The sequence below is a fragment of the Wyeomyia smithii genome, chromosome 3 (assembly GCF_029784165.1).
Source record: "Wyeomyia smithii strain HCP4-BCI-WySm-NY-G18 chromosome 3, ASM2978416v1, whole genome shotgun sequence".
In the NCBI taxonomy this organism is placed as follows: domain Eukaryota; kingdom Metazoa; phylum Arthropoda; class Insecta; order Diptera; family Culicidae; genus Wyeomyia; species Wyeomyia smithii.
Genome location: NC_073696.1, coordinates 130,554,278 through 130,580,780, shown reverse-complemented (window position 1 = coordinate 130,580,780; position 26,503 = coordinate 130,554,278). Strand labels below are relative to the sequence as shown.

The 26,503-nt window shown below is 37.5% G+C and overlaps 1 protein-coding gene across 11 annotated transcripts in view; it reads left to right on the top strand.

The window, feature by feature from the left end:
* Window positions 1–26,503, top strand: part of LOC129733279 (protein Wnt-2) — a 117,529-nt gene that overhangs the window by 54,217 nt on the left and 36,809 nt on the right. For 6 of the 11 annotated variants that reach the window (XM_055695041.1, XM_055695038.1, XM_055695039.1 and 3 more), the window contains 2 exons: window positions 9,738–10,178; window positions 17,269–17,398. Coding sequence is in view for 5 of the 11 variants with exons in the window: in XM_055695035.1 (XP_055551010.1) it covers window positions 16,367–16,508; window positions 17,269–17,394; window positions 22,562–22,729; window positions 22,786–23,024; window positions 23,092–23,241; window positions 23,572–23,668; window positions 23,867–23,922 (978 nt within the window). In the remaining 6 variants the exon portion in view is untranslated. Of the gene's footprint in view, window positions 1–9,737; window positions 10,179–16,342; window positions 16,509–17,268; window positions 17,399–22,561; window positions 22,730–22,785; window positions 23,025–23,091; window positions 23,242–23,571; window positions 23,669–23,866; window positions 23,923–26,503 lie in introns of those variants that run through there. The other 5 variants (XM_055695035.1, XM_055695037.1, XM_055695034.1 and 2 more) reach the window with 1 other exon arrangement.

The following is a 26,503-nucleotide window of genomic DNA, read 5'->3' as shown; positions in this document are numbered from 1 at the left end:
ATGTTTTACTAGTAGCAAAAAGTTGTTGAATTTTAAACGATAATATAACTGACAAAAGTCACTGTGTGTTTGTGTATGTGCAATGTATGTTTATTTGTGTATGTACATGCAAATCTGTGTAGAATATTGCAAATTTTCCTGATTGACCGTCTCATTGAAAGTTTATGAGTAACAGAACCTTTCTCAAATAAAACTCAATTAGCAGCGAATTTCAAATCTTTTTAGCATCAAACTTTTTGTTTGAGTTTAAAATACAGGGTTAACTTAGATTGAAAATTTGAAAATTCGCTACCCAGTAGTTTTCGGAATTTCAGGATGAGATTATTTTCAAAAATGGTGAGGCATTTGTATCCAGCGCCTGGAAAAACTTGAAATTTGTATGCAAATCAAAATTAAAATTTACCAAGAAAATGCATTCGTGGAGAGGGTAATAGAAGGAACAGTGACAAAATCAATAGCAGTTCAAAAATTATTTGGGTGAATTTTTGTTCAAACTTTTATTAAACACGTACATTGAGAAACTTTGAATGAAACGATTGGAGATAGTTTGTGTAAATTTGAATCTTTTAAAGCAGCCCAATTTGTTTTACTTAGAAAATAGATCCGAAATAATAGTTTTGTGAAAAATTGGATTAGGTATCTTCGAACCAGCTGAAATTAGAAGAGAGGTTAGCGAACAGTAAGACGTTAACAAAATTAAAAGTAAACTCAAAATCAGATCAAAAATATAATATAATGTAAAATTGTATGTGATGTATAGTAATAACTGTGTTCATGTGCTGCAGAAACCTGCCACAATAAAATGTAACCGTAGTTTTTATAGCGTACACGCATATAATCACACATACTTCAATTGTATACGTTTCTGAAACTATGCCCAAAACTAGAACTTTTTGGTAGATATCTTCAAATATTCTCCAGTAATTTGATAGTGCTGCAATGATTTTTTTACCATATGGTAGAAAACTTTGATTAGAGTTGAAATAGACAGCACCTAATTTTGTTTGTCAAGTTCTATTGAAAAAAGTATCATACCAAACAACACAATCTAAAGTGCAAAAAGATGTTTCTACATAACTCTTTTTATGTTTTTCATTTTTTATTTGTACATCTATTTAATTATTTTTCTTTTTTTTTTCAATTCTCGCACATATTGCGACTACTAGCTCATTAGAGCGGGGTAAGTCGATGAAAAAAAACATTCAGAAAAATTTGCTTTTCAACATTGTATTTTTCGAATGAAAGATGCTGAATGAATTGAAGTTTACCTAAAAAGCAATAGGACGTACCTTAAACAGTGTGAAAAAAATGAAAATTTTTCCTGAAAACTTACTAGTTTTTAAAAATGGGGTGAGATTGTACTCCTGCTCAAAATTTAAATGTAACACGAAGTGATGTAGCTACCAAAACCACTTTATTTATACGCTTTGATTTGTATTTGAGTTATTTTAGTGCATGTTTACTAACATAGCTTGATGATCGTTCTGCATTTTTTAAAACATGCAAAATACTTGCAGAAATTTATATGTCAGATAATGCCAATTATCAACTATTGAATATTTGACAAAACTCGTCCTCTGTCGCAACTGTAATTGAATGTTATGTGAACAGAAAGGATTTCATACAAATATAATGCAACTCCTGTACTACCTTTGCTAATTTGACTTAGCGGTTTAAAAACCAATCATCAGCAAATCTGGAGAATTCATTCCGCGTCGAACACTCGACAGAAACGGACGTGCAAAGTGGTCGTTCTGTTACAATCCGGTCCGTGTGTACGAATAGCCAAACAAAAGAGTGTATTATTCGCGCTAAAGGCCAACTAGATTGTAAGTTGTGTCGCTACGTTCTGTACCCGGCTCGCAACTTTGGCTGTATTGGTGCAAAATACCAGCTGCAGTTTTGATCTGTGCACAGTGAATAGATCTTTCTAATTCAAGGCCATCATTTGACAGTCGAGTCGTGTCGCTGTGCTGAGTGATCTCACACCCGGCTCACTGCTGGTGGCTGTATTGGTGCTGCTGTACTGGTGCTGCTGGCTGCTTTGGGTGCAGCTTCGAACGATCGGACAACCACTGCTGGAAGGAAGAAGTAAATAGGTACGTGTTCTTGTCGGCGCTAGTGCGCTAGTGCGCTACATTTAGCGCGATGGATATAGATCCTTCGCCTCCCGTGCCACCATCCCCGAACCCCCCTGACCCTGACCCTTCTGTTACCCCCTCCCCTGTTCATTCTCCAGTCCCCCCTCGCCCCAGGCTTTACCCGGACGGATCTCAACAGGGCAGCTATACTGTTTATTTTCGTCCAAAGGCAGGAGTGAATTCAAAGCGATTAAACATACTGCAAATTTCTAAAGATCTGACGAAGGGGTACAAGGCCGTGACCGAAATTTCCAAGGTCCGACCTAACAAGCTCCGTGTCGTGGTCAGTGATCTGGCACAGGCCAATGCTATCGCTTGCTCTGAGCTCTTCACATGCGAGTATCGCGTTTACATACCCGCACGAGACGTGGAGATCGACGGTGTCATAACCGATTCGAGTCTGTCTGTCGAGTGTATCCTAAAAAGCGCAACCGGTTGCTTCAAAAATACCGAAACACAGGCGAAGATTTTGGATTGTAAGCAATTGCGGTCCATGTCTCTCGTCGGCGGTAAAAAAGTTTACACTCCTTCAGACTCGTTTCGCGTTACGTTTGCCGGATCTGCACTCCCTAGCCACGTCTCGATCGACCGGGTTCGTCTGCCTGTGCGATTGTATGTACCCCGTGTTATGAATTGCACCAATTGCAAGCAGTTAGGCCACACAGCCGCCTACTGCTGCAATAAGGCACGATGTAGCAAGTGTGGAGAGACTCATGCGGAAGATTCTTGCAGTGTTAATGCTGAAAAATGTATTCACTGTGGGGAAACCCAGCATGAGCTCTCCACATGTGCGGTGTACATGCAGCGCAGAGATAAAATCAAGCGGTCACTTAAGGAGCGTTCAAAGCGTTCTTATGCTGAGATGCTGAAGAAGACCGTGACCACTTCTACCATAACATCGAACCCCTTTGATCTGTTGTCCTCTGATGAAACCGATTCTGACGATTCATCAGCGGGAACATCTTATGCCAATCCTGGGGAGTCTAGGAAGAGGAAAAATGTTTCTTCTCCTAAACTTTCCCCGTAAAGGTCCTAAGATTTCCCAAAGTGTAATGAAAAGTACGAGCAAACCAAACAGTGCTGCGGAAAAACCGAAGCAAACTCCTCCTGGGCTTGCAAATTTAAAGTCCCAGAAGGAGTTCCCAGCACTGCCAGGAACATCTAAAACCCCAGTTGTTCCTTTTGCACATCCAGTTGATGAAACAAACTCTGGATTAGTGAAATTTTCTGACATTGTGAACTGGATTTTTGAAAATTTCAATGTACCCGATCCAATTAAAATTTTTCTTACAGCATTCCTCCCAACAGTTAGATCATTTTTGAAGCAGTTGACTGCCCAATGGCCCCTCCTTGCAGCGATTGTATCCTTCGATGCCTAATTCAACTGCGTATATGAAGGATTCTATCTCTGTCTTACAGTGGAATTGTAGAAGTATTTTACCAAAAATTGATTCGTTTAAAGTTTTGATAAATAAAAACAAATGCGATGCATTTTCCCTTTGTGAAACTTGGCTTATTTCAAATGTTGATCTCAACTTCCATGATTTTAATATTATTCGCCTTGATCGAAACACCCCATATGGAGGAGTACTTTTAGGGATTAAAAAGTGCTATTCTTTCTATCGTATTAACCTCCCCTCGATTCCAGGCATCGAAGTTGTCGCATGTCAAATGACAATACAAGGTAAAGAGCTTTGTATTGCCTCAATATATATTCCTCCCAGAGCACAGGTTGGGCAACGGCTGCTCTTTGATTTAATAGAACTTCTTCCCTCGCCACGTTTGATTTTGGGAGACTTCAACTCTCATGGTGTGGCTTGGGGTTCCCCTTACAATGATAACCGCTCCTCTTTAATCTATAACCTTTGCGATGACTTCGACATGACTATTTTAAACAACGGTGAAATGACACGTATCCCGAAACCTCCAGCGCGCCCAAGCGCTTTGAATCTATCCTTATGTTCGACGTCGCTACGGTTGGATTGCACATGGAAGGTAATCCTCGATCCTCACGGTAGCGACCATCTGCCTATTCTTATTTCAATTACAAACGGGTCAACTCGCATGCGACCAGTTGACATTCCGTATGACCTCACACGGAATGTCGATTGGAAGTTATACGAGGAAATGATTTCAAAAGCGGTCGAGTCGATTCAACATCATCCACCACTTGAAGAATACAACCTCCTCGCGGGCTTGATTCTCAACGCCGCGTTGCAAGCCCAAACGAAGAAATATCCCGGCGTAACGATCAAAGAGCGGCCTCCAACTCCGTGGTGGGACAAAGAGTGCTCCGATGTCTACACGCAAAGATCCGACGCGTTTTTGGCCTTCCAGAAGGGAGGTATACCCGACGACTATATACGGTATTCGGAGCTTAATACCAAGCTTAAAAGCCTGACTAAAGCAAAGAAACGCGGATATTGGCGTCGGTTCGTGAACGAGACGTCGAGGGAGACATCGATGAGCACTCCTTGAAACACAGCCCGAAGAATGCGGAATCGCGTAACGGTCAACGAAAGCGAGGAGTCTTCAAGTCGGTGGATATTTGATTTTGCCAGGAAAGTATGTCCGGACTCTGTTCCTGAGCAAAACATTGTTCGCGATGCGTCTCCGGGCCACGACGCGATAGAATCACCTTTTACGATGGCAGAATTTTCAGTTGCCCTTCTGTCCTGTAACAATAACGCGCCTGGGTTAGATAGAATCAAATTCAACTTGTTGAAGAATCTACCCGGCAATGCCAAGAGGCGCTTGTTGAACTTGTTCAATAAGTTCCTGGAGCAAAACATTGTACCGCAGGATTGGAGGCAAGTGAAGGTGATCGCCATCCAAAAACCAGTGAAACCAGCTTCTGATCACAACTCTTATAGGCCGATTGCAATGCTATCCTGTATCCGGAAATTGATGGAAAAAATGATACTCCGTCGTTTAGACCATTGGGTCGAATCAAATGGTCTACTATCAGATACTCAATTTGGCTTCCGCCGTGCCAAAGGGACGAATGATTGTCTTGCGTTGCTTTCAACAGATATTCAGCTGGCGTATGCTCGCAAAGAACAAATGGCGTCTGCGTTGACATTAAGGGGGCTTTTGATTCCGTTTCTATTGACATTCTTTCGGGCAAACTTCACCGACAAGGATTTTCTCCAATTCTAAACAATTTTTTACACAATTTGTTGTCCGAAAAGCACATGCATTTTACGCACGGCGATTTGGCAACTTTTCGCATTAGCTACATGGGTCTTCCCCAGGGCTCATGTTTAAGCCCCCTTCTTTACAACTTTTATGTAAATGACATCGACGAATGTCTGGCAAATTCATGCACGATAAGACAACTTGCAGACGACAGTGTAATCTCTGTTACAGGAGCCAAAGCTGCCGATTTGCAAGGACCATTGCAAGATACCTTGGACAATTTGTCTGCTTGGGCTTTACAGCTAGGTATCGAATTCTCTCCGGAGAAGACTGAGATGGTAGTTTTTTCTAGGAAGCATGAACCTGCTCAGCTCCAAACACAATTAATGGGTAAAACGATTTCTCAGATTTTGGTACACAAATATCTTGGTGTCTGGTTCGACTCTAAAAGCACCTGGGGTTGTCACGTTAGGTATCTGATGAAAAAATGTCAACAAAGAGTGAATTTTCTTCGTACAAAAACCGGACAATGGTGGGGTGCCCACCCAGGAGACCTTATAAGGCTTTACCAAACAACGATACTGTCTGTTATTAAGTACGGGTGTTTCTGCTTCCGCTTCGCAGCAAACACACATTTGATCAAACTGGAGCGAATACAATATCGTTGTTTGCGTATTGCCTTGGGTTGCATGCAATCGACCCATACGATGAGTTTGGAGATCTTAGCTGGAGTACTACCATTGAAAAACCGCTTCTGGAGCCTGTCTTCTTGTATTCTAATCAAATGTGAGGTCTTGAACCGTCCCGTGATTGAAAATTTTGAAAGGTTAATCGAACTTAATTCTCAAACCCGTTTTATGACATTGTATTTCAATCACATGTCCCAAAACATTAACCCTTCTTCGAATATTCCAAATCGTGTCGACTTATCAAATACTTCTGATTCTACTGTGTTTTTCGATACATCCATGATAGAAGAAACTCGTGGAATCCCGGATCATTTACGCGTGCAGCAGATCCCTAAAATTTTTTCCAATAAATATCGAAACATCAACTGCGACAATATGTACTACACTGACGGATCACTTCTTGATGGGTCCACTGGCTTCGGTATCTTCAATAACAATTTAACCGTCTCCCATAAGCTCGATAATCCTGTTTCTGTTTACGTCGCAGAATTAGCTGCAATTCATTACACCCTAGGGATTATCGAAAAAATGCCCACGGATCATTATTTCATCTTTACGGACAGTCTCAGTTCCATTGAGGCTCTCCGATCGATGAAAGATGTTAAGCACTCTCCGTATTTCCTGGGGAAAATACGGGAACATCTGAGTGCTTTATCCGAAAAATCTACTCAGATTACCTTAGCGTGGGTCCCTTCTCACTGCTCGATACCGGGTAATGAGAAAGCGGACTCTTTGGCTAAGGTGGGCGCAACAAACGGTGATATTTATGAAAGACCAATTGCTTTTAATGAATTTTTTTGCATTTGTACGTCAGAATACGATCATCAGTTGGCAAAATTCTTGGACCAAGGGGGAACTGGGAAGGTGGTTACATTCCATAATCCCCAAGGTATCGACGAACCCGTGGTTCAAGGGGTTGAATGTAAGTCGGGATTTCATTTGCGTGATGTCCCGGCTTATGTCCAATCACTATAGATTTGACGCGCATCTCCGTCGTGTTGGGCTCGGGGAGAGTGGTATCTGTGCCTGTGGTGAAGGTTATCACGACATAGAGTACGTTGTTTGGTCATGCCCTGTACACCGTGACGCCAGGTCTAGATTAATAGCTTCCCTGCAGGCCGAAGGTAGGCAGCCGGCTGTTCCTGTTCGTGATGTCTTGGCGAGCCGTGACCTATCCTACATGTCCCTTATATACGTTTTCCTGAAATCCATCCACGCCCCAGTTTAGTCCTATCCCCTTCCGCCTACATCCAACCAAACGACAAGAACACGTTAAGACCCCGGATCCGGAAACAGCAATCAGACCCGCACGATACTCTCAAGGCCCGATGGAAACAACCCAATATGCCAGTCCGTAATATCTTGGCCCAGCAGCGGAACAAATTTAATATGCTGCTTACCTATGGCAATGAAAACCATCAAACAGCAAACCTGTGCTTTTAATGCAAAATATTCTAGCTTTAAGTTAGATTTAGTTTCCGCTCGTAGTCGGCAGCGAGGATAAAAAATTTGCTTTTAGTTATTAAGATACTTTAGAAAGTAAGCTACCAGATATAATTGGCGCCGTTAAACATTGAATTGTATTTGTGCCGTGTCAAATAAACTATAAATGAAGAAAAAAAAAATCTGGAGAATTAATTTAGATTTTTCAAGAAAAATTGGCACCCACTTTTATTTTATTTTTATTCTTTCGCTGTGAAACGCCTAAATATACTACTATCTGTGTAATGTACATTCTGCCTTAGACAGCATCTATCTATATCGATTTTGCCTCGCGGCAACGTAGACTGCTTGACAAAAAAAAAAAGAATTCTTTTGTTTTGTTTTACCATGGAGGACTATCATGTTTTACGGTGGTTCATTATTTCAAAATGTTAAATTCGTCATGAAAACCCAATCGGTTTGATATCAACGCTTTTCATAGTAGAACTGAGAAAACTACCAGCTTGTCTACCTGATAACAATTCAGCAATTGTGAGCTTTTCATTTTCCTATGCTCAGTGAAATAAATAGGAAAGTGAAATTGCCCTGGGTGTTAAATTCTTTTCTAGATAATCTAACAAAATACTCAGACGCGAATTTTACACTATTTACATTGCTGTTGCCTGGAAAGAGTCACATTTTCTGCGCTACAGTTTCCACTCGTCTACCGATACTTTATGGACTTGAAAGAAATCATTTCTTAGGGACTTAAAGTGCCAATGAATTGATTTTTCCAATTTGGGAAAAGCGGTTTTTTTTCGCGTAGAAGTTTCCATCCTAAATTTGAGCTCAATTATACTTCGTTTAGTTGAGCATCAAAGCTTGGCAAAGTTTGATCTTTTTGACCCATTACAAATATACAAAAGGGAAATGAAATTTCTGAATCGAAATACGGAGTGTGTATGGTCCTGTAAAAAATATTTGTTTTTCGAACTGTTTTTTATTGTGCTTTGAAAAATAAATTGAATACTGTAATGCGTTAAAACGTACAGAAAAACACATTAAAATACTCTTTTTGAAATCTATATATATTATACATATTATACATGCAAAATTTTGACTTTTTGAGCATGAGCATGAATTGATCGCCTGTAAATTAATTTTTTTTTCAATAAAATGTTCTTTGTTCCTTCAACATCTGCAAACATTTTCTTGCAGAAGAATTTATGTTTTAATTTGGTGCGAGTCGAGCAAAAAAAATTACATTTCTGTTGTTTTCGTAGTTTTGTAAATAGTAACACATTACGGGATTCGAAATACTTTTTTACTTTTACCAAAACTAGATCTTGGGACATTTGTAAAGGCCGCATTTTATTGGTTTCATTTTTTTTAATTCTACGTAGTTATGTGGATTAAAACGTCAACTTCTTCTCAGCCGTGTTCCTCGGACACCAACAAACATTTTCGTTATAAAAATTCACATGTTATCTAGATATGATTATAGAGGAGAACTAAGCATGAATGGTCACGCTAAGTTCTTCTTACTTTGATTTCATTCTTCTAAAAGTTACATAAAAAGAGGTTTTACTGTGAACGATTGACGAATATCCGGTTATCACCCGAGTGGGGTATATTCGGAACCGGGATGACCCCACATAACGTTTTCCAAAATAACGACTTCTGGTTTCAGGAAAATAATCTAAAGTGGTTTTAGCCAAGCATTTCAATACTTCCGAAACTTCCGAACTCCATACGTCATTTTGAAATCCGAAATGGCGACTTCCAGTTTCTGTAAAACATCCCCAAATCACAAAATGCAATCCAATATGGGTATTTCCGTTCTGTGCGTTCTCAGAATGTTAAAGTATTTAAAGTGATGATAGACTTATAAGATGTGAAATATTTAAGAAGTGAGTTGTGCTAATAATGCAATGGATTATAAAAAATAATTTCTAATTTTGAAACTTTTGATCCCGAGCATCGCCGGGAACGTTCAACTAGTAATTTTATAAAAGAGGAATGAGACGGCTTTCTTTAGAAGTGTTTCGAATACGGTTTTTGACCATGTTCACATCTATCGACTTCTGATTTGAGACAAGCATTGGAAAGCTGGGAAAAAAATGCTATAGCCTATAAGATGCAATTAAAAAACTGGGTGAGCATCAATACCAATTCAACCAATTTTTGAACGGAGCAACATGTGTTTATTATTGTACAAATACTTGGTCGATTGATATCCACAATATAACTTCCGTCGAACTTAGGTCAGAAAACAAGCTTGTCTCAACACACACCGCATAGTGACTTCTGATGTCATACCTGTAGTAACATTGTTTTATTTTCACAGATTCTAATCCTCGTTACAGTTACAATCCATGTACCACCGAATGTACCAATGTAATAAGCGAAATCTATTAGCCAAAAAACGAAAGAATTTTGTGATTTTTGTGCGATAAAAATAAGTGCGAAGAAAAAAAAAAGGATGCAGAGTGCTTCAATCGAATAGCAAATCCGGCGCGAAATACAATATTTAACGAGTGACGATATGTATAATTGTATGGAAATATAGAATCCAAAGTTGTAACATCGTTATATTGCTGTTAAATTCACGCAAAAGTTGTTTCGAGATGCAATGTTACACCAAGTTTAATGATTGAAGCTATGGGAAGGAAAAGTGTTATAAACTGATGTTATTTTGCGATTTATCACCAGGTCTAATGTATATAAAACTATGGTATGAATATCAAATCGAAATCGTCGCAAATATTGAAAATTTATAAATAATACGGTAGGTAGCTCCTATATTTTTCCATATGATTGTTTCCTATTGCTTTACACTATATTTATTCGTAGATACTCTACTACTAAAATATTTTTCATCTAGTTTTATTGCAACTATTCATCTAGCGGATTTTTTTTTATGTATGTGCTTCAATTATTGTCATCATGGATATTACAGCAATTTAATTGGCACATCATTTGAAATATACGAATCTAGATTATTTCACGGTTCTTTTAAGTACGTAAAAATGTACCCTAATAACATCTTCATTTACCTTCTTTACTTATTTATACTACATTAATATCTATTGATTTGTCAAACGTGAAATTATGTATGTTTGGTTTCATCATTGTAGTTTTGTGTAGAAAAAAATCACAGTGTATACTTTAACAGTGTACCCAGCAGTAGTTCCTTTCAAAATCTGTATAATATGACCATATAATTTGAAAAAACTGTCGCAGCTATTTGTCGAATTCAAAACGAGAATAACTCATAATAATAACGAACGTCTGTGTCTTGCTGTATGGCTTTCATATGGTAGCAGCATTATCGAGTTCAAGTACTTATACTATGAGGCGTCTTTAACGGGTGGCAACTAAAATTTTTTTTGATGAGTTCACGTCGATTTTTCAAATGCATCTGCTGATTCTACCAATCAACCGATTGCAGTTTGTTGCTCTTCAGTCGTTTTTGTACACCAAAGAACTCAAAATCCCGAATAAATCTTCGATTGAAAGACACTGAGGCAGATTCGTTGAATTGCTTAACACATAGTCCTTTTTTGCTCATTACTTTGACAGAATAATTATTTTTGAAAGTGCAGTATAGTATACACATTCGAAACCAGAACATTTTCGCTTTACGAATGGTTTACCGTGAACTTTTTGCCGGATTCTTAAACAGTTCAGTTAGAACGGTAAAATTCGTTTGCGCAAAGCTGCTTGTTTCGACGCCATTTTTAACAGTACCGACCACTTATAAACAAAACAAAAAATATTGCCATAAAACAGAGAGAGAGAAGGCTTACATACACATACCGTCTACCGGGGTAAGATTAAGCCACGGGGGTGAGATTGAGCCAAAACGGGAAATTTTTGTATTTTCAATTTCTTGAGATTTCTAAAACCTAATACCTCAAACTCAATACTTTATGAAACGTGACATATTTATTCACAACTTCAAATCGAATATATATAATACCAGTGAACTGTTTCACTTAAATAATGTTTCAAAGTACAGGGTGAAAAACATGCACAAATAACGTTATCCAAAAATGTCCCAGGGAAACCAACCCGATCAAGAAATCACATCAACTTACTGCTCAGTTGGTACGTTAGGATGTCGTCTCCAATGTGTTTAGGAAATATTATGCATTGAACCTGTGTTGGCTTGGAAAATAATGTTTTTTTTTTAAACTGTACACTTTATGAGCCCTTTTGGGGTGAGATTGTGCCAAGCTATAATGAACGGTACAGTGTGCGAAATTAATATTCACGACAAAATTATTTCAGTATACACCAAAACACTTGCATTGTTTACATCGGGTATGTTTTTTTTTCTTCACAGCATAGGGTATGTTGTCTAGCTATGATATTATTCAAAATAATGACTAAAAGCTTAAGAAGCTTACTGTTCTCAGCTGTTAGATGGAAATTTACAATGATTGATATTACTTATGGAATGTAACGAAGTTTTGTACACCTATTTTAAATAAACTGATGACTTTTAAAGCGAGGAAGGAGGGTTGTGGGTAAGTTTCCAGCAGTTTGGAGATCTCCAATGGAATATATAGTGGTCAATGACACATAATAATTGAAACGAAAATTTTTCTCAGGTTTTATGTCCTAACGTTTTTCCTTTCTAAGCTACTTGGTGACGCCACTATGTGTAAAGAGACTGTCTGTAAGCCACGTTCTCATAACTGGTTACTCCAGATATCGATTTGATTCAGTCATACATTTTTTTATAATTCATATGATACGTAGTTTCTGGTCAACCCCCTACCGCCCCTTAATAGTCCACGTTGTTTATGGTCGTCCCTATAATACTGTTTTATCATATTATTCATGAGGATTATTCGTAGATGCGCTACTGTTCATTTAACAGGTATTAAATTCAACTTTTTGTTTTTGGCACAATCTCACCCCATAGAAGGGGTGAGATTAGGCCAAAGTTCATTTAATTTTAGCAAAATTATAGTTTGTTGTAACTTAACCATTTTTGCGGCAGACGTTAACTAAACATTTAAGTGTGAATTGGCGTAATTTGGATCAAACTCATTGCCTAAATGTGCGCATTACAAGCTAAGGAACAAAAACATATCCTTTTTTGGCACAATCTCACCCCGGCAGACGGTACTCTTATTTCTCTTTGAGCGTGTTTGTTGTTGAGTAAGGAAACCGCAAGAAACTTCCAAAATTTTAGTTATCACCCGTTATGAGCTGAATTTATTCTCGCTTAGCACAACATCCACATGTACCAGCGATGATGTCGGGACATTTGTTATATAGTGATAGATAAATAAAATATGATAAATAAAATGTCCAAAGCGAGCTATCATTCAATTACTTCAAAAATAATCATGCATTCTTGCATTTTTAAAGAAACATTACTAGCGCAAAAAACAAGAAGAACTAGATATAAACTGATTACCATATTATTACTATAAAACTAACCTTGCAGCCAATAGTTTTACTCCCGAATGTTCCACTTTCGGAAATTCAATTTCCTTCATTCGAAAATCTCTAACCATAACTATTTGGGCACATGACAACTGCGAAGTCAGCTAAAATATTCAACTGATTTTTGATAATTATATCTTGTACTGAAAATTACATAGAAAATAAAATTGAAACTTTAATCACCGCCTTAATATTATTATTGAAAACCATTTGTTGTTAAAGAAAAATTAAAAATAATTCTGAGTCTATTTTATTATAAAACTGATTGGCCGATTTTCACAATAGTCAATAAAAGTTCCCAATTGAGGGAGACTGTTTTAATCCCCTCGAACGTATTTTAAGCAGTTTACATCAATTTTGCAGGGAGGCTTTTTCGGCATCCAAATGGCACCTAAACGACTATAATTTTGGTTGATTTTTTCCTTTGAGGTTTATTCAAGGATTTTTTTGTGATGAACCTTATTCATATACATATTTCTAAGCTAACTAGGTATTCCAAGTTTTTGTTTCCGTCATTCAAATTGTCGATAAGGTATGAGAAAAAAATCCGAACAAACTTTCAATTTCAATACTTGTTTGTTTATTGAAGTAATGTAACTTATTAGAAACCCTCATAGAAAAACTTAGCTCCACATCGCGCTGAAATAAATGCTACTATGCTCTATTCGTCGTTTGGTTTTTAAGTAACTCAAGTATGTATTTTTTCATCTACCATTTTCTAACGATAAGTTCTATGATACCCCGATGGCCAAATAACTCTTATAATTTTTGGTCCGAGCTGAGGAACGTCATGACTCGTAAAGAAAAAGGGAATAGTAGATCAGTGAGATTAAAAGAAAGGGCAAAAAAATACATATACGTGGTTGATTGTACCCCGTTTAAAAGATTTAATTATGTTTACTTATATTAAACTTATTTGGTACAGCGTACAAATAATCTTCAAAATCGCGTAAAAATAATCCGCGTTATAGTAAAAAAAAGGGTTTTAAAAAACGCATAATAATGACCCACTTAAAAAAACACCCCAGTGTACTTCAGTTACAATCAGCGTTGTTAAACTCGCTCGCAAAAAGCATGCGATACTCCAAGTGGCGTTCTCGCCGCTACCGAAATCTCACACTAGAGATACTCCTGTCGTACTGTTTCTCATTCTCTTTTCCTTTTTTCATTTCACACTACCGAGCGTTGATGCTTGCGAGTTTTCTCATAGGCCGACACGCACTCTCGCTCGCGTACTTTCCCACTCGCGTGTACCTCCCTTTCTCGCGAGCACAACCGTCAAGACGCATTATGACGATACGGAGTGACAAGGTACGACAAAGCGGAGTGGCGAAAAAAATATTTCGATGGGTAGGCAGGGATGCCACATATACAGATTTTTCAGTACTTATACAGATTTTTGCGTATTTTTTATACAGATATCTGTATATACAGATTACAGATTTTCTGGAAATAGTACAGAACTATACAGATTTTTTTTTTTTGATTTTCGTGGATCGCGAAACAAACTTTTCGATATAGTTGAAAATCGAAAAAGAACTCAAATGCTATTGAGCGTATTGGAGGTTTCATTATATTTATATGTTACGCATAAACGTGTGCATAATTGTGTTTTTTTTTTTTAAGGGATATGTCCAGTACATATGCAGATATTTATACAGATTGAAATACCACCAAGGTGATTTTCTGAGATTCGAAATACAGTTGAAATTGTGGCATCACTGCGAGTAGGTGGTCGAATATCATACACGTTCAAGCATGCGATTCTATATAGATTTATCACCCCACTTTCGCTCGTCGGTGCACGATGCAAAACTGCTTGGCATCAGTTTAGCGATGGACAAGCCGCATGCGTGAGTCGGTGAACGAAGCATTTTCGTTTTCGGGCACATTTTTTCAAGCACTCCTAGTCAAGTACTCTTATTCGAGTACTCGCGTATTTGGCGTGAGTAAAAAAGCAAAAGAGAATTCGCGAGCGGCTGTATGCTGGCTGCTGCTCTGGCAAATGCATGGATAATAAAGAGTTTCTCGAAAGTGTGTGTGCGAACGACTGGAGAAGCGTAGCACACATCTCAGTCTCGAGCAGAAAGGACTGGATATGTTTTGCTTCTCGCTCGTTTAGCAACGCTGGTTACAATACCGATAACGTTCGGAAGCTTAGAATGCAGTAATGATTACAAAACGACGTTTGTCAATTGTGTGAATTTTATTTTGGCCATCTTTAACCCTCTAGTGCCCAAGTCAATATTCAGACAGACTTCGATCACTATGAAACTTTATAAACATTTTTTAAGTATTGATAGAAGTTTTTTAGAGGTTCAACTGAAGACCGTCTAAAGGCGGCACTGGAGGGTTAAAATCTCTATTTTTTTGTTTTCAAAATAATTTCAAAATAAAAAAATTGCCAATTCTGATTATACATACTTAAGCTTTATACTTTTCACATGGAACTCACTTCTTTTGCTCACGGAGTTGGAAACACAGTTGTATCCTTTGCTTAGGACGCCATTGTAACTATTTTCATCAATTTCTTCTATCGTATTAGTATGTTGAATCCGCAGTGTTCGAATCATCGTTTAAAAATATTTATTCGAAAACTGTCGATTCCATTGATGCCGTCAAGATGAAACATATGATATTATGTCAGTTTCATACCATTAACAAACATGCGAAGGTAAAAAACTGAACATAATACATTATACATGAAATATTAAAATTTTTGCAATTGCATGTAAAAACACTATTATAGCTTTATGAGCATTTTCTTGCACTTGAAAATTTGCGAATCAACTTTTAACTTGCAATAGCAATGAGTTTACTGAGTGAGGGTACAGACAGGTTTGTGTCATTGCAGGTGAAATTTTCCATAAAAATCTACAAGAGATATTCAAGTGATGTACGTATGGTCAAAAATTCCTACCACTTTAACATTAATACAGGTAATATACTGTTAAGGTAATAATACACGCACCCTCATCTTTCCGTCTTCAAATCTTAGTATGTTTAATGATTAAATAAATATCGAAATTCATCAAACCAAAGGACATAAATACACCTAAACGAAATGAGAGTAAATTTGTAGTAACAAGTATATGTATTAAATGTACAGATTTTGAAAGGAACATCTTAGGTAATTTCTTTCATGGTCGTCATTGAATATCATTTAATATATAGAATTATATTCACACCAATCACTAACAATTTGTCTAAATTAATGATCATTTTCACACCTTCTTTCTTCCTTGGATTCACGTCTATTTGATACAACCGTTACTTACAACTCCAATTTCCTTTGTCCCCAATCTTTACATTGCCCAACCAAATTTTCTTCATATATATGCATATTTATGCTTCTGACTAAACAATGCACGTTACACGTTACTGCTACGACCTCATTTCATTCCATTTGAACAACCCACGCTATACGATCTCGGCCACTACACATCCCGTTTGCCCAACGCTCTACACACGTTCGTGGCATCATCGCAGACCGCGGATCATTCGCGGCATATTATGTCTCGTGAAGTTTACAATTCAGGTCAAGCAATAAATACAGGCACTAGAAGTCCCGGTCGCCCAAACAGACGCTTAACAGAACTGCCAACCGTCGATAGGTCGCCTTCGAGAGACTACGGAGCCCGAGGAAGTCCTTTAGGTGATACCCAATTACTAGCCAACGTCAAACATAGCTTTTATTCGTTTAACTTAAAATATACAATTTGGTTATATCCTCTTATTTTCTCTTTCAAATAAAGTAGCTAGTATCGGTATATTTTCTTGCGACATATTTTCGAAATCTGATTTGGCACGATATCCTTTGTCTAAATTATCTAATAGCCTTTTGTGTTTTGAAAAAGTATAACACTTTTCGACAGCCTAAAAATAAAAAATGACCTGCATTCGCGATGAAGCTATTTTCAACTACTTTTTACAGCGTTTTATTCTTTCCACTACCACTCGAATGGCTGTTTTACCAGTGCATAATCCATACTGTTCCTATTTTGAGACAGATTATCTACAGATTCCTGTATACTTTTATGTTATAGTCTTCCGTTCGTGTCAACTAACTACATCGCATACAGTCATGCAGTATGAGTTTTAGCTTGTAAATACATACTTCTCATTTATTTGTTGTTATCATCCACTATCAGTATCGATTGTACAAGTATAGAATCATGATAACCCAACAACACACTGATTTTTGAAGGTACGGTCATTTTTTGTTTGTTTGCTTTTTTACTTATGAATTTTTGTCATGCTATTTCAGTTTCGCAGTCTATAAACTGTTAATGTCCTGCTTTGATTCTCCACTCCTGACTCTGAAACATTTTGCAGACGTCAGAAAACTCTCCCGCGAAATTCTTCTACACTACTTTACGCTCTGTAATTTTATTTTCATCATGATTTCTTCACAGCGATGGGTAGCCCATACTATAGAGATATGGATGAGCCAATAAGCCCAGCTGGAGGCGGTCATCATCGTAGCAGAAGTGCAACACGAGCACCAACCCATACAATGGAGTATCCTCGAGATCAACTCAGTAAGTATTGAAAGTGTATTTGTAATAGTTGACTTGGGATATGAAACCAAAATCCGCAAAATATCGCTACCACGGTTACCGTGGTGGGTTAAAGCAACAGAATACATTTCTCCTGTTTGTTTGAATTCTACAAGCGTACTAACCGCAGAAAAAAAAACAAACGTTTTGTGCGTTTAACATTACGGAAATAGGACTAGTAAGAGAAAAACAAAAATCAAAAAAAAATTGTATAGGCTAAGTAGACGTCTTACTATGAACAAAATTCAAAAACAAATGGCTCGATTGCAGACTAAAATCTTATTCGTTTTAGAAAATTATAAAACCATCTTGAATGTAAAAAATACCAAGAATATATTTTACATTTGTTTTTGAGCTTTTCTATGCCGAATAACTACTGATCGACCGATTTTTAAATGCTTCAATTAAAAAAAAACTATACACTTATTAAGCTTACCAAAAACGAAGTATTTTACACTGGGAAAAGTGTTCCAAGAATATTTCCTAAAGAGGTTTTTGCATTATGCGGAAATGCGTTATTATGCACGTTATTTCAATCATTATAGTTCACTAGCTGACCCGGCAAACTTCGTCTCGCCTATTTTAGTGTTCAATTTAATTATTTTAAACATTTCAAATTCATTGATTCCTTGCGATTTGTTTATATAATTTGAAATGATTGGTTTTATCGGAATTACAACATCCTCGACTTTTGGCTTTTGTACATCACCTCTATTCCGGAAATATATTGAATGCATTTCAGTTATTTTCGTTTTTTTTTTTAGAAACTGAAAGTGGTCATCTTCGAATTCAAAATGGTGTCCAGGGTCAATGCTTGGCTTCTATACATCATTTCGATTACGGAAATATCCATATGTAGTAGTATTCGGTTATCTTCGGATGTTTCCCAGAAGTTGCCATTTAACAATTCTAACTGGTGTCTGAGGTCAACTTTTAGCTACTTGCATCATTCTGGATCCACATATTGGGTGGTATTTGGTCACTTCAGGCTATTTTTCAGAAACCGGAAGTCGCCATCTTGGATTTTAAAATGGCATTAGGAGACAATTTCTGGCCTCTGAGCGTCAATCTGGTTGAAGAAACACTCATATTGGATGGTATTTGATCATTTTCGGCTGTTTTCTAGACACCGGAAGTCGCCATCTTACAATTCAAAATGTTGTCTGAGGTCGATTTGTGGCTTCAGTGCATCATAAAAATCCCGGAAATACCCATATTGGGTGGTATTTGGTCATTTGCCGCTGGTTTTCAGAAACCGGAAGTCGCCATCTTGGATTTCAAAATGGCATTAGGGGACAGTTTTTGGCCTCTGAGCGTCAATCTGGTTGAAGAAACACTCATATTGGGTGAAATTTGGTCATTTTCGGCTGATTTTCAGGAACCGGAAGTCGACATCTTACAATTCAAAATGTTGTCTGAGGTCGATTTGTGGCTTCAGTGCATCATAACAATTCCGGAAATACCTATATTGGGTGGTATCTGGTCATTTGCCGCTGTTTTTTTGAAACCGGAAGTCGCCATCTTGGATTTAAAAATGGCATTTGGAGACATGCCAGAAAAAGGAAGGTTTCGAAACATTATGGACATGTTTGTTACATCTACAAACATTCACTTGCCTAATTTGGTTATATTCGCTTGATTGGTTCTTGAGCTGTGCGAAATTTGAGTATCATTTGTATGGGACCCCTCCCTTATAGAAGAGGGAGGGTGTCTAACCATTATGATATATTTGTTACCCTTAAAAACATCCACCTACCAAATTTGGTTCTATTTACTTGGTTAGTTCTCTAGATGTGCAGAAATTTGTGTTTCATTTGTATGGAACCCCTCCCTTCCAGAAGAGGGAGGGGTTTCGAACCAATATGGACATATTTGTTACTCCTAAAAACATCCACATACCAAATTTGATTGTATTTGGTTGATTGGTTCTCGAGCTGTGCGAAATTCGTGTTTCATTTGTATGGGACCCCTCCCTTGTTGAAGAGGGAGGGGTGTCAAATCATTATCGATATATTTGTTACCCCTAAAATCATCCACCTACCCAATTTGGTTCTATTTACTTGGTTAGTTCTCTAGATATGCAGAAATTTGAGTTTCATTTGTATGGAACCCCTCCCTTCCAGAAGAGGGAGAGGTGTCGAACTAACATGGACATATTTGTCACTCCTAAAAACATCCACATGCTAAATTTGGTTCCATTTGCTTGGTTAGTTTTTGAGATGTGCAGAAATTTGTGTTTCATTTGTATGGGGGCCCTCCTTTCCAGAAGAGGGAGGGGTCTCAAACTATCATGAAAACCTTTCTCGGCCCCTAAAACCCCTACATACAAATTTTCACGTCGATCGGTTTGGTAGGTTCCGAGCCTATATGGATCAGACAGACAGACAGACAGACCGACAGACAGACAGACAGACAGACAGACAGACAGACCGGACTGCGTTTTTATAGGTATAGATAAACCTCAGGTTGTATAGAAAAACTGCCTAAGAAAGAATTTTAGAAGAGAAACTATCCTTTGTTTGAACGATTCACTGAAAAAAGTAAAAGAGTGGTAGGATCCAAGGCACGAACGCATGACGTAGCACTACGGTATTTTTCATGTTTCGATGCGTCGGAAAAATCGTCTTCTGCCGAGCCTTCGCACGCTTCTGGCAATAGCGTTTATACATCATATTCATATGACGAGAAGTTGCGAGGCGAGGATTGAGATGTTTGTATAAATTCCCAATATATTCGTTTATTCGCTAAACGAAACTGCTTTGCAAACTGCTATCGCTGTAAAACTGTAATACAAAAAAACTGGCGTTTGAGGCACCAAAAGGTGTCAGTTGCCGATGATTCTTGCTCTCGATTTTTTGGCAATTTTGCAGCTAGAGATGACCGGTACTATTTTGCTATTTCTTTCTTTTCACCTAGCATCCGTGTGATATCGTTACGGTTTTGGAATGACAATAATGGTAAAATGTTCAAATGGTACCTTTCATAAGTTTCCGGTAACCGTGGCGTATGTAATAGAGCGAGAAAAACAGCAAGCTTACAAGCCTGGACAGGATGGATTCATTGCTTTACATTTACCAACTTTTTCATCGTGAATATTCAGAAAACTTCTCCACAAAAATCAATTTGCGATGCATATATTCAGGGTTTTTATGCGGCTTTTTTAATTGACGCGGTTTTTTACCGGGGTTTTTAAATTAAGATGAAATAGAGTTGAAGCCACAAACGGCCGACTTCGAGCCGACACTTCGAATTTGTAGAAGCACAAGACTCGAAAATAGACAATGCGTTCTTTGTGAAAGTGCTATTTGAAGTTTACTTCACCGAAGGAAACATAAATAGCATTTTCACAGGTGACACATCATCTATTGCCGAGTCTTGTGCCTTTGAAAATTCGAAGTTGTGGATCGAAATTGGCCATTTGTGGCTTCAACACCGCTTCGTTGTTTTTTTTACACGTTACCGCAATAATTAAAAAATCTTTACGCGTATTTTCAACTCAACACGGGTTGGAAACCAAAAACGTCTAAGTGTTTATTGGTTAGCAGACTTAGTCAAAAAACCCCTCCGCCCTCCGAAGGATCCGGAATGACAAAGAGGACAATTTTAACGCGGTTTTATTTTACACACGTAAAACAGTTACAGTAAGGTAACATTCATTAATGACGTAGCATTCGAGAGCGCAGGAAGAAGGAAGGGTTGCTATTTTGTGACGAAATGTAACGGGGGGAAAGGGGGGGGGTCAAGCCAAGCTACGTAGCAAATATGAAACTGAGCAAAAAAAAGGATTTGTTCTAATTCTTTTTGTTATTGTTTTGCCTGTTTCTGGTCATTTTTATTGCTTTCTAGTATATTCTTGTTCATTTATGATACAATGCCTATTCGGCCTCTGTAGTTTTAAAAGTCGTTTCGAAGTTTGGTTTAGTTCCGATCAAACCCGCTCAAACAAAACGTTCTTCTTTACATAAGGGGCCATCCACATACCACGTGGACAGATTTTTAACGATTTTGACCCCCCCTCCCCCTCCGTGGACAACTGTCCATATAAATTCTAAAAAAATGTATGGACCGTGGACATTTGCCAGGAAAGAGAGGAGGCTTATAGATCAATGACAGACGAATAATTAGCATAGATCAATTATGTGATGTCAGTGTCATTGAACTCAATTAAAAAAAATCTAGCTCGAAGTACTTTGCACTGCTAGCTTTGTGTGAATAAAATATTTCTAGGCCTTTTAGTTAGTTCGATAACGGGGATTTTCTGCTGATAAAATATATCTACATGGTAAAGTCGAATAATAAAAATTATAAAAATTAGTGTGAGTTCAACTTTTTCGCGAATTGGCCGAAATAGGAGCCCTAAATGGCCAATTAAGAAATGCTATAGCCAAAATAAGAGCCTAGAGAAGTTTTTGGTTGGAAAATTATATTTAAACTCAATATTAGTGAAAAATATAGGCGAGTTCATCTAATTTCCCCGTTGAACTTGAACGTTGAACAATCACAGATTTTTCGAAGGAAGAACGACAAATATCTCTCATTAATAACATACCATGGCCAAAACCGGTGCTTTTACCCTACTGATAATTGAGCATAACTGCGACGTGTTTTAGAAATTAGTTGAAATTAATTTCCAAGAACTTTTTCGAGGACACTGGCACAAAACTAAGAAAATCTGATTTAAACGATAATAATTAAATTTTATTATCGATACTGCTGGCAATCGATCAACAATAAAATATTTCGTAAGTGGGTATTAAGTTAGGATTCTAAGCTTTCAGTACGCGTCAGATCTTAAGAAAAGAATATTTAAATATGAATTTCGTCTCAAGTCGTTTGAAAACTTATCTGCCTTCTCTCCAAAACACGCTAGTGTTTCTCATTTTATTGTAAACTAGAGTATAGCCGGAATGCATGACTCGGTCGTTCGTGCTAAAGTTAAGTATAAATTGCTTAATTGCTGTTTGTAAATTTCGTTATTTTCCACGTCGCGGCGTGGCTATGGATGATGACGCGTCATACACCCAAGACATTTGAAACTTAAAATATTACGGTTTGAGCAACATATTGTTCGATTCTGAGAATATATCGATTAAACATTATAAATTTGCAAAGTACACAATCTAAGGATACCATTTTGATTGATTGACAGGAACACGTTACCAATCGCTGGACAGAGGATTAGTTGATCCTCATGATCGCGAATTCATCCCTATTCGAGAACCGCGAGATCGATCTCGAGATCGTTCCTTAGAGCGAGGACTATATTTGGAGGAAGAGCTTTACGGTCGGCCAACAAGACAAAGTCCGAGTCATATGAGTACGCTTTACGCAGGCAGCCGTAAAATCTATTTATTGAATGTTTGTATGTTGCAGGTATGCCAGACCGGGGGTATCTGGGTGATCTGCAGGTGCAAAATAATGACCTGCAACGCGAACTTGGGAACCTGAAAAAGGAGTTAGAGCTTACAAATCAAAAACTAGGTAGTTCCATGCACAGTATCAAAACATTTTGGTCCCCAGAGCTAAAAAAGGAACGGGCTTTACGTAAGGAAGAAAGCGCCAAATATAGTCTAATCAATGATCAGTTGAAGCTGCTAAATAATGAAAATCAGGTAAAGTAAAATGTGAAATTATTTTTTGGCACGAAAATTAAATAATCCCATCCGACTCATGTCGCAGAAACAAGCTATGTTGGTACGACAGCTTGAGGAAGAGTTACGTCTTAGAATGCGGGCACCTAATATCGAAATGCAGCAACAAATGGAAGCATTGTACGCGGAAAACGAGCATCTACAGCGAGAAATTTCAATACTCCGCGACACAATTAAGGTAGGTCATTTTTTCAATTTTCTATCGTGTTCACATAGACGGCAATAATAGCAAGTTCTTCAATTAATAAAATGGGAAAGCGAATCAAATAGATTTAGTAGTAAAGTTCAATATAAAAAGAGCATTTGTTGTTACTTGGCACCTTTGCTCTACTATAAAATCATCTCTCTACAAAAAAGTCTGTCTCAATTGCTGTATTGTGTATTTAAAACTTTATGTATGATTGTAGCTTGTGAACTGTTTTCAAAACGGTTCATATGCTGTGATTTTTTCAATGATAATTAACTCTTATTTCCTTTCCATTACACTTCCGCATCCATATCCATACAGGAACTAGAGCTCCGGATAGAAACGCAGAAGCAAACTCTGCAAGCCCGCGATGAGAGCATTAAAAAGCTGCTGGAGATGTTGCAAAGTAAAGGAATGGGTAAGTGCTACAATCAATATCTATATCACTCTCTCAAAGCTCAAGTGTCAATGACTTTCACAAAATAAAAAAAAAATATTAGGGTAAGCAGGCCAACAGCTTATCCGGACTGAAAAATTGTAATGAAGTTCTATATTTTAAAACATAACCAGTTGAATTTATTCTTCTCTCTCCATACATCTACTATTTGATACAAAGGTAAAGAAGAAGAGCGTCAATTGTTCCAGCAAATGCAAGCCCTAGCACAAAAGCAGGTGAGCATATACTTGCGGTTAATTTTCAAAGAAAGTCAATTAATACACGCTAAAATTTTGCTTTATTATAATTAATCAACAAACAGTGGCAATTACCCCTCCTCCTAGTGCTAGATATCACTAGCATACTCAGGTCGCGCATTCAAAAGTTTGCGAAAAAATGTCAATTGGGCTGGACGAGAACGTTCTAAACCATTTGTTTGTGTTTGAATAGCATGAAGCGCACCAACAATACGATCTTCCACCTTTTTATATTGAAAACGATTTTTTCTAATTACCCTTCTGTATGCTTAGCTTAGTTTTACTATCTTATGCTCCACCACTGCTTGTTTGTTTACTATGTTTGTTACTTTGGCGAAAGAATTATTAATTAATTATTCTAGCAAGCAAATCGGATAACCGCAAAAATCACCTTATTGAGCAAAGATCATGGTCGATTTTGATGTTACAAATACATTGCAATTTAGCGAACACTAAACAATAGCAAACAAAGCTGATCTAGGAATAAGATGCAGTATGTTGAGCTAATAACAGAGTTCAATCAATACATATTATTCGTTCATATGCCGAACTAACGAGAACAGTTTCTATTTACAATTGAACGTCGATATTGTTTACCTTTTTTGTTTTTTCTACAATCTAGAGCTGAGACAGATGTTCTGCGAGATAATGCATTAAAATATATTTTGATGATCAATAATTCTTTCGTCAAAAAATCGAGAATTTTGACGAAACTTATCGGTAATGACGAATTTGAAACGTGTGTCTAAATTAGTGATTGGTAGTTAATCATATTAAAAATAATAATTTTGCTGACTTTAAAAACTTAACTATTTGATTCGAGAAATTCTCGTTGTTGCTTGTCACTAGTAACCGTATATCAAAATAGTATTATTTACTTCAAACTACATGGTGTCTGCACCCGTAAGGAATTCAATATTCGAGTTAGCCGATTTAAAAAAATTCGGGTTATATTTGATTATCGCTTTCCCATTTATTAAAACCGAAAGTTACATATCAAATAAAATGCCGCGGTGAACAACAACTATGTTCTTCTCCTTTTAACGCAAATTTCAGATGTATGATTACGACACCTGCTCAACAACACCCGATTTAATGCGAAACCTATACCAAGGACATCCGCCAAACTATAACCCTAACTACACATCGACTACAATGTTGGATCGTTGCGGACGATTACCAGCAAGACGATATAGTATAAGTGGTTTACCATCATGCTCTTTAGTCGATTATTGTAATCTATCTGAGAATGCAGCCAATCTGTATTCACAGTCAGCCAACCTCACGAATTTATTGAACGAAACAACCAAATCATTATCTAGATCATCAAATATATTGAATATGCGTTATGCGCAGACGCCAACGTTGGCACATCAACAAATCGGTTCCATTGATTCTCTAGTGAGCCATCCGTCATTGTACCAAATGCCACAACAGCCTCCGACACAAGCACCACAACCACCACCACCACCACCACCACCACCGCCGCCTCCACCATTGCCACACGAAAAACTATTGGCGATGTCCGGCAACTTTTGTTCCTACCCGAACGTCAATACCCAAATGCCAAACTATAACACTCCCAACATGACCAACTACGTCGGTGGTTATCGACCGTCATCCGACTATCTATTATCGAAACCGATATACAGCAATACGTACATAAACCCGTCGAGTAATCTACTATCCCAGCCACACAGCATCTTGTCCCAGACGAAAAATATTTTGTCGCAACATTATGCGTCTAATCCACTAATGTCGCGATCACTTACCAATCTGCCATCATCATCATCCTATCATTTTTACAATAGGCGCCAACTCCCAGCCGATTATCCACCACTCATGGACGATTACGGTAATTTGTCATACAAAAGCAATCCATACTATCAGTCACCATTCTCCAAATTAGACCTAGACTATAGTAGAGCCAACGATATGAAGAGACAAGTAAGTTTTAAGTTCGATGTAGATACGTTGTCTGTTGATTCGTAAAGCAGTTTTATTCTTGATATGTTATTCTCGTTTCGTTGTTTTCGTTTCGTTTTATGCGCCGCTCAGTGTACATAATGAAATCATCGTTGGTATAACTTCTTACAACATAGTATGGTGCCAATCACTACTCCCTATTACTTCCATCACTGTAGACATTCATAACTTTGTAGAATGTTTCGATCAAGTCTGAATTAATTCTATTTGTATCAGCTGACAGCGTTAGTTAGGAAAAAGCATGTAATGTTGCGTCAAGATTAGAAACGAAACTCGATTTTCTCAGCGTTACTAATTGACTTATGCCAACCATTACAATTTCAACAGTTTCCAGATTAGTTGGTAAATTAGTTGGCCCCAAAAATATTCAAATCACTCTTTCCCCAAAGTCCTTCTTAATTTTAATTAAAATTTAACCCATCGACAATTTATTTTACGCCTCTGATCGACTGGATTTTACATTTCACTCCCAAAATAATGGATTTCGATAGCAATTTTCAACGAATAGTTTGCGAATGATGGCCAGCAAAAATAACGCATAAATTAATAAGATTCAATTTCAGAAAGTTGTAAA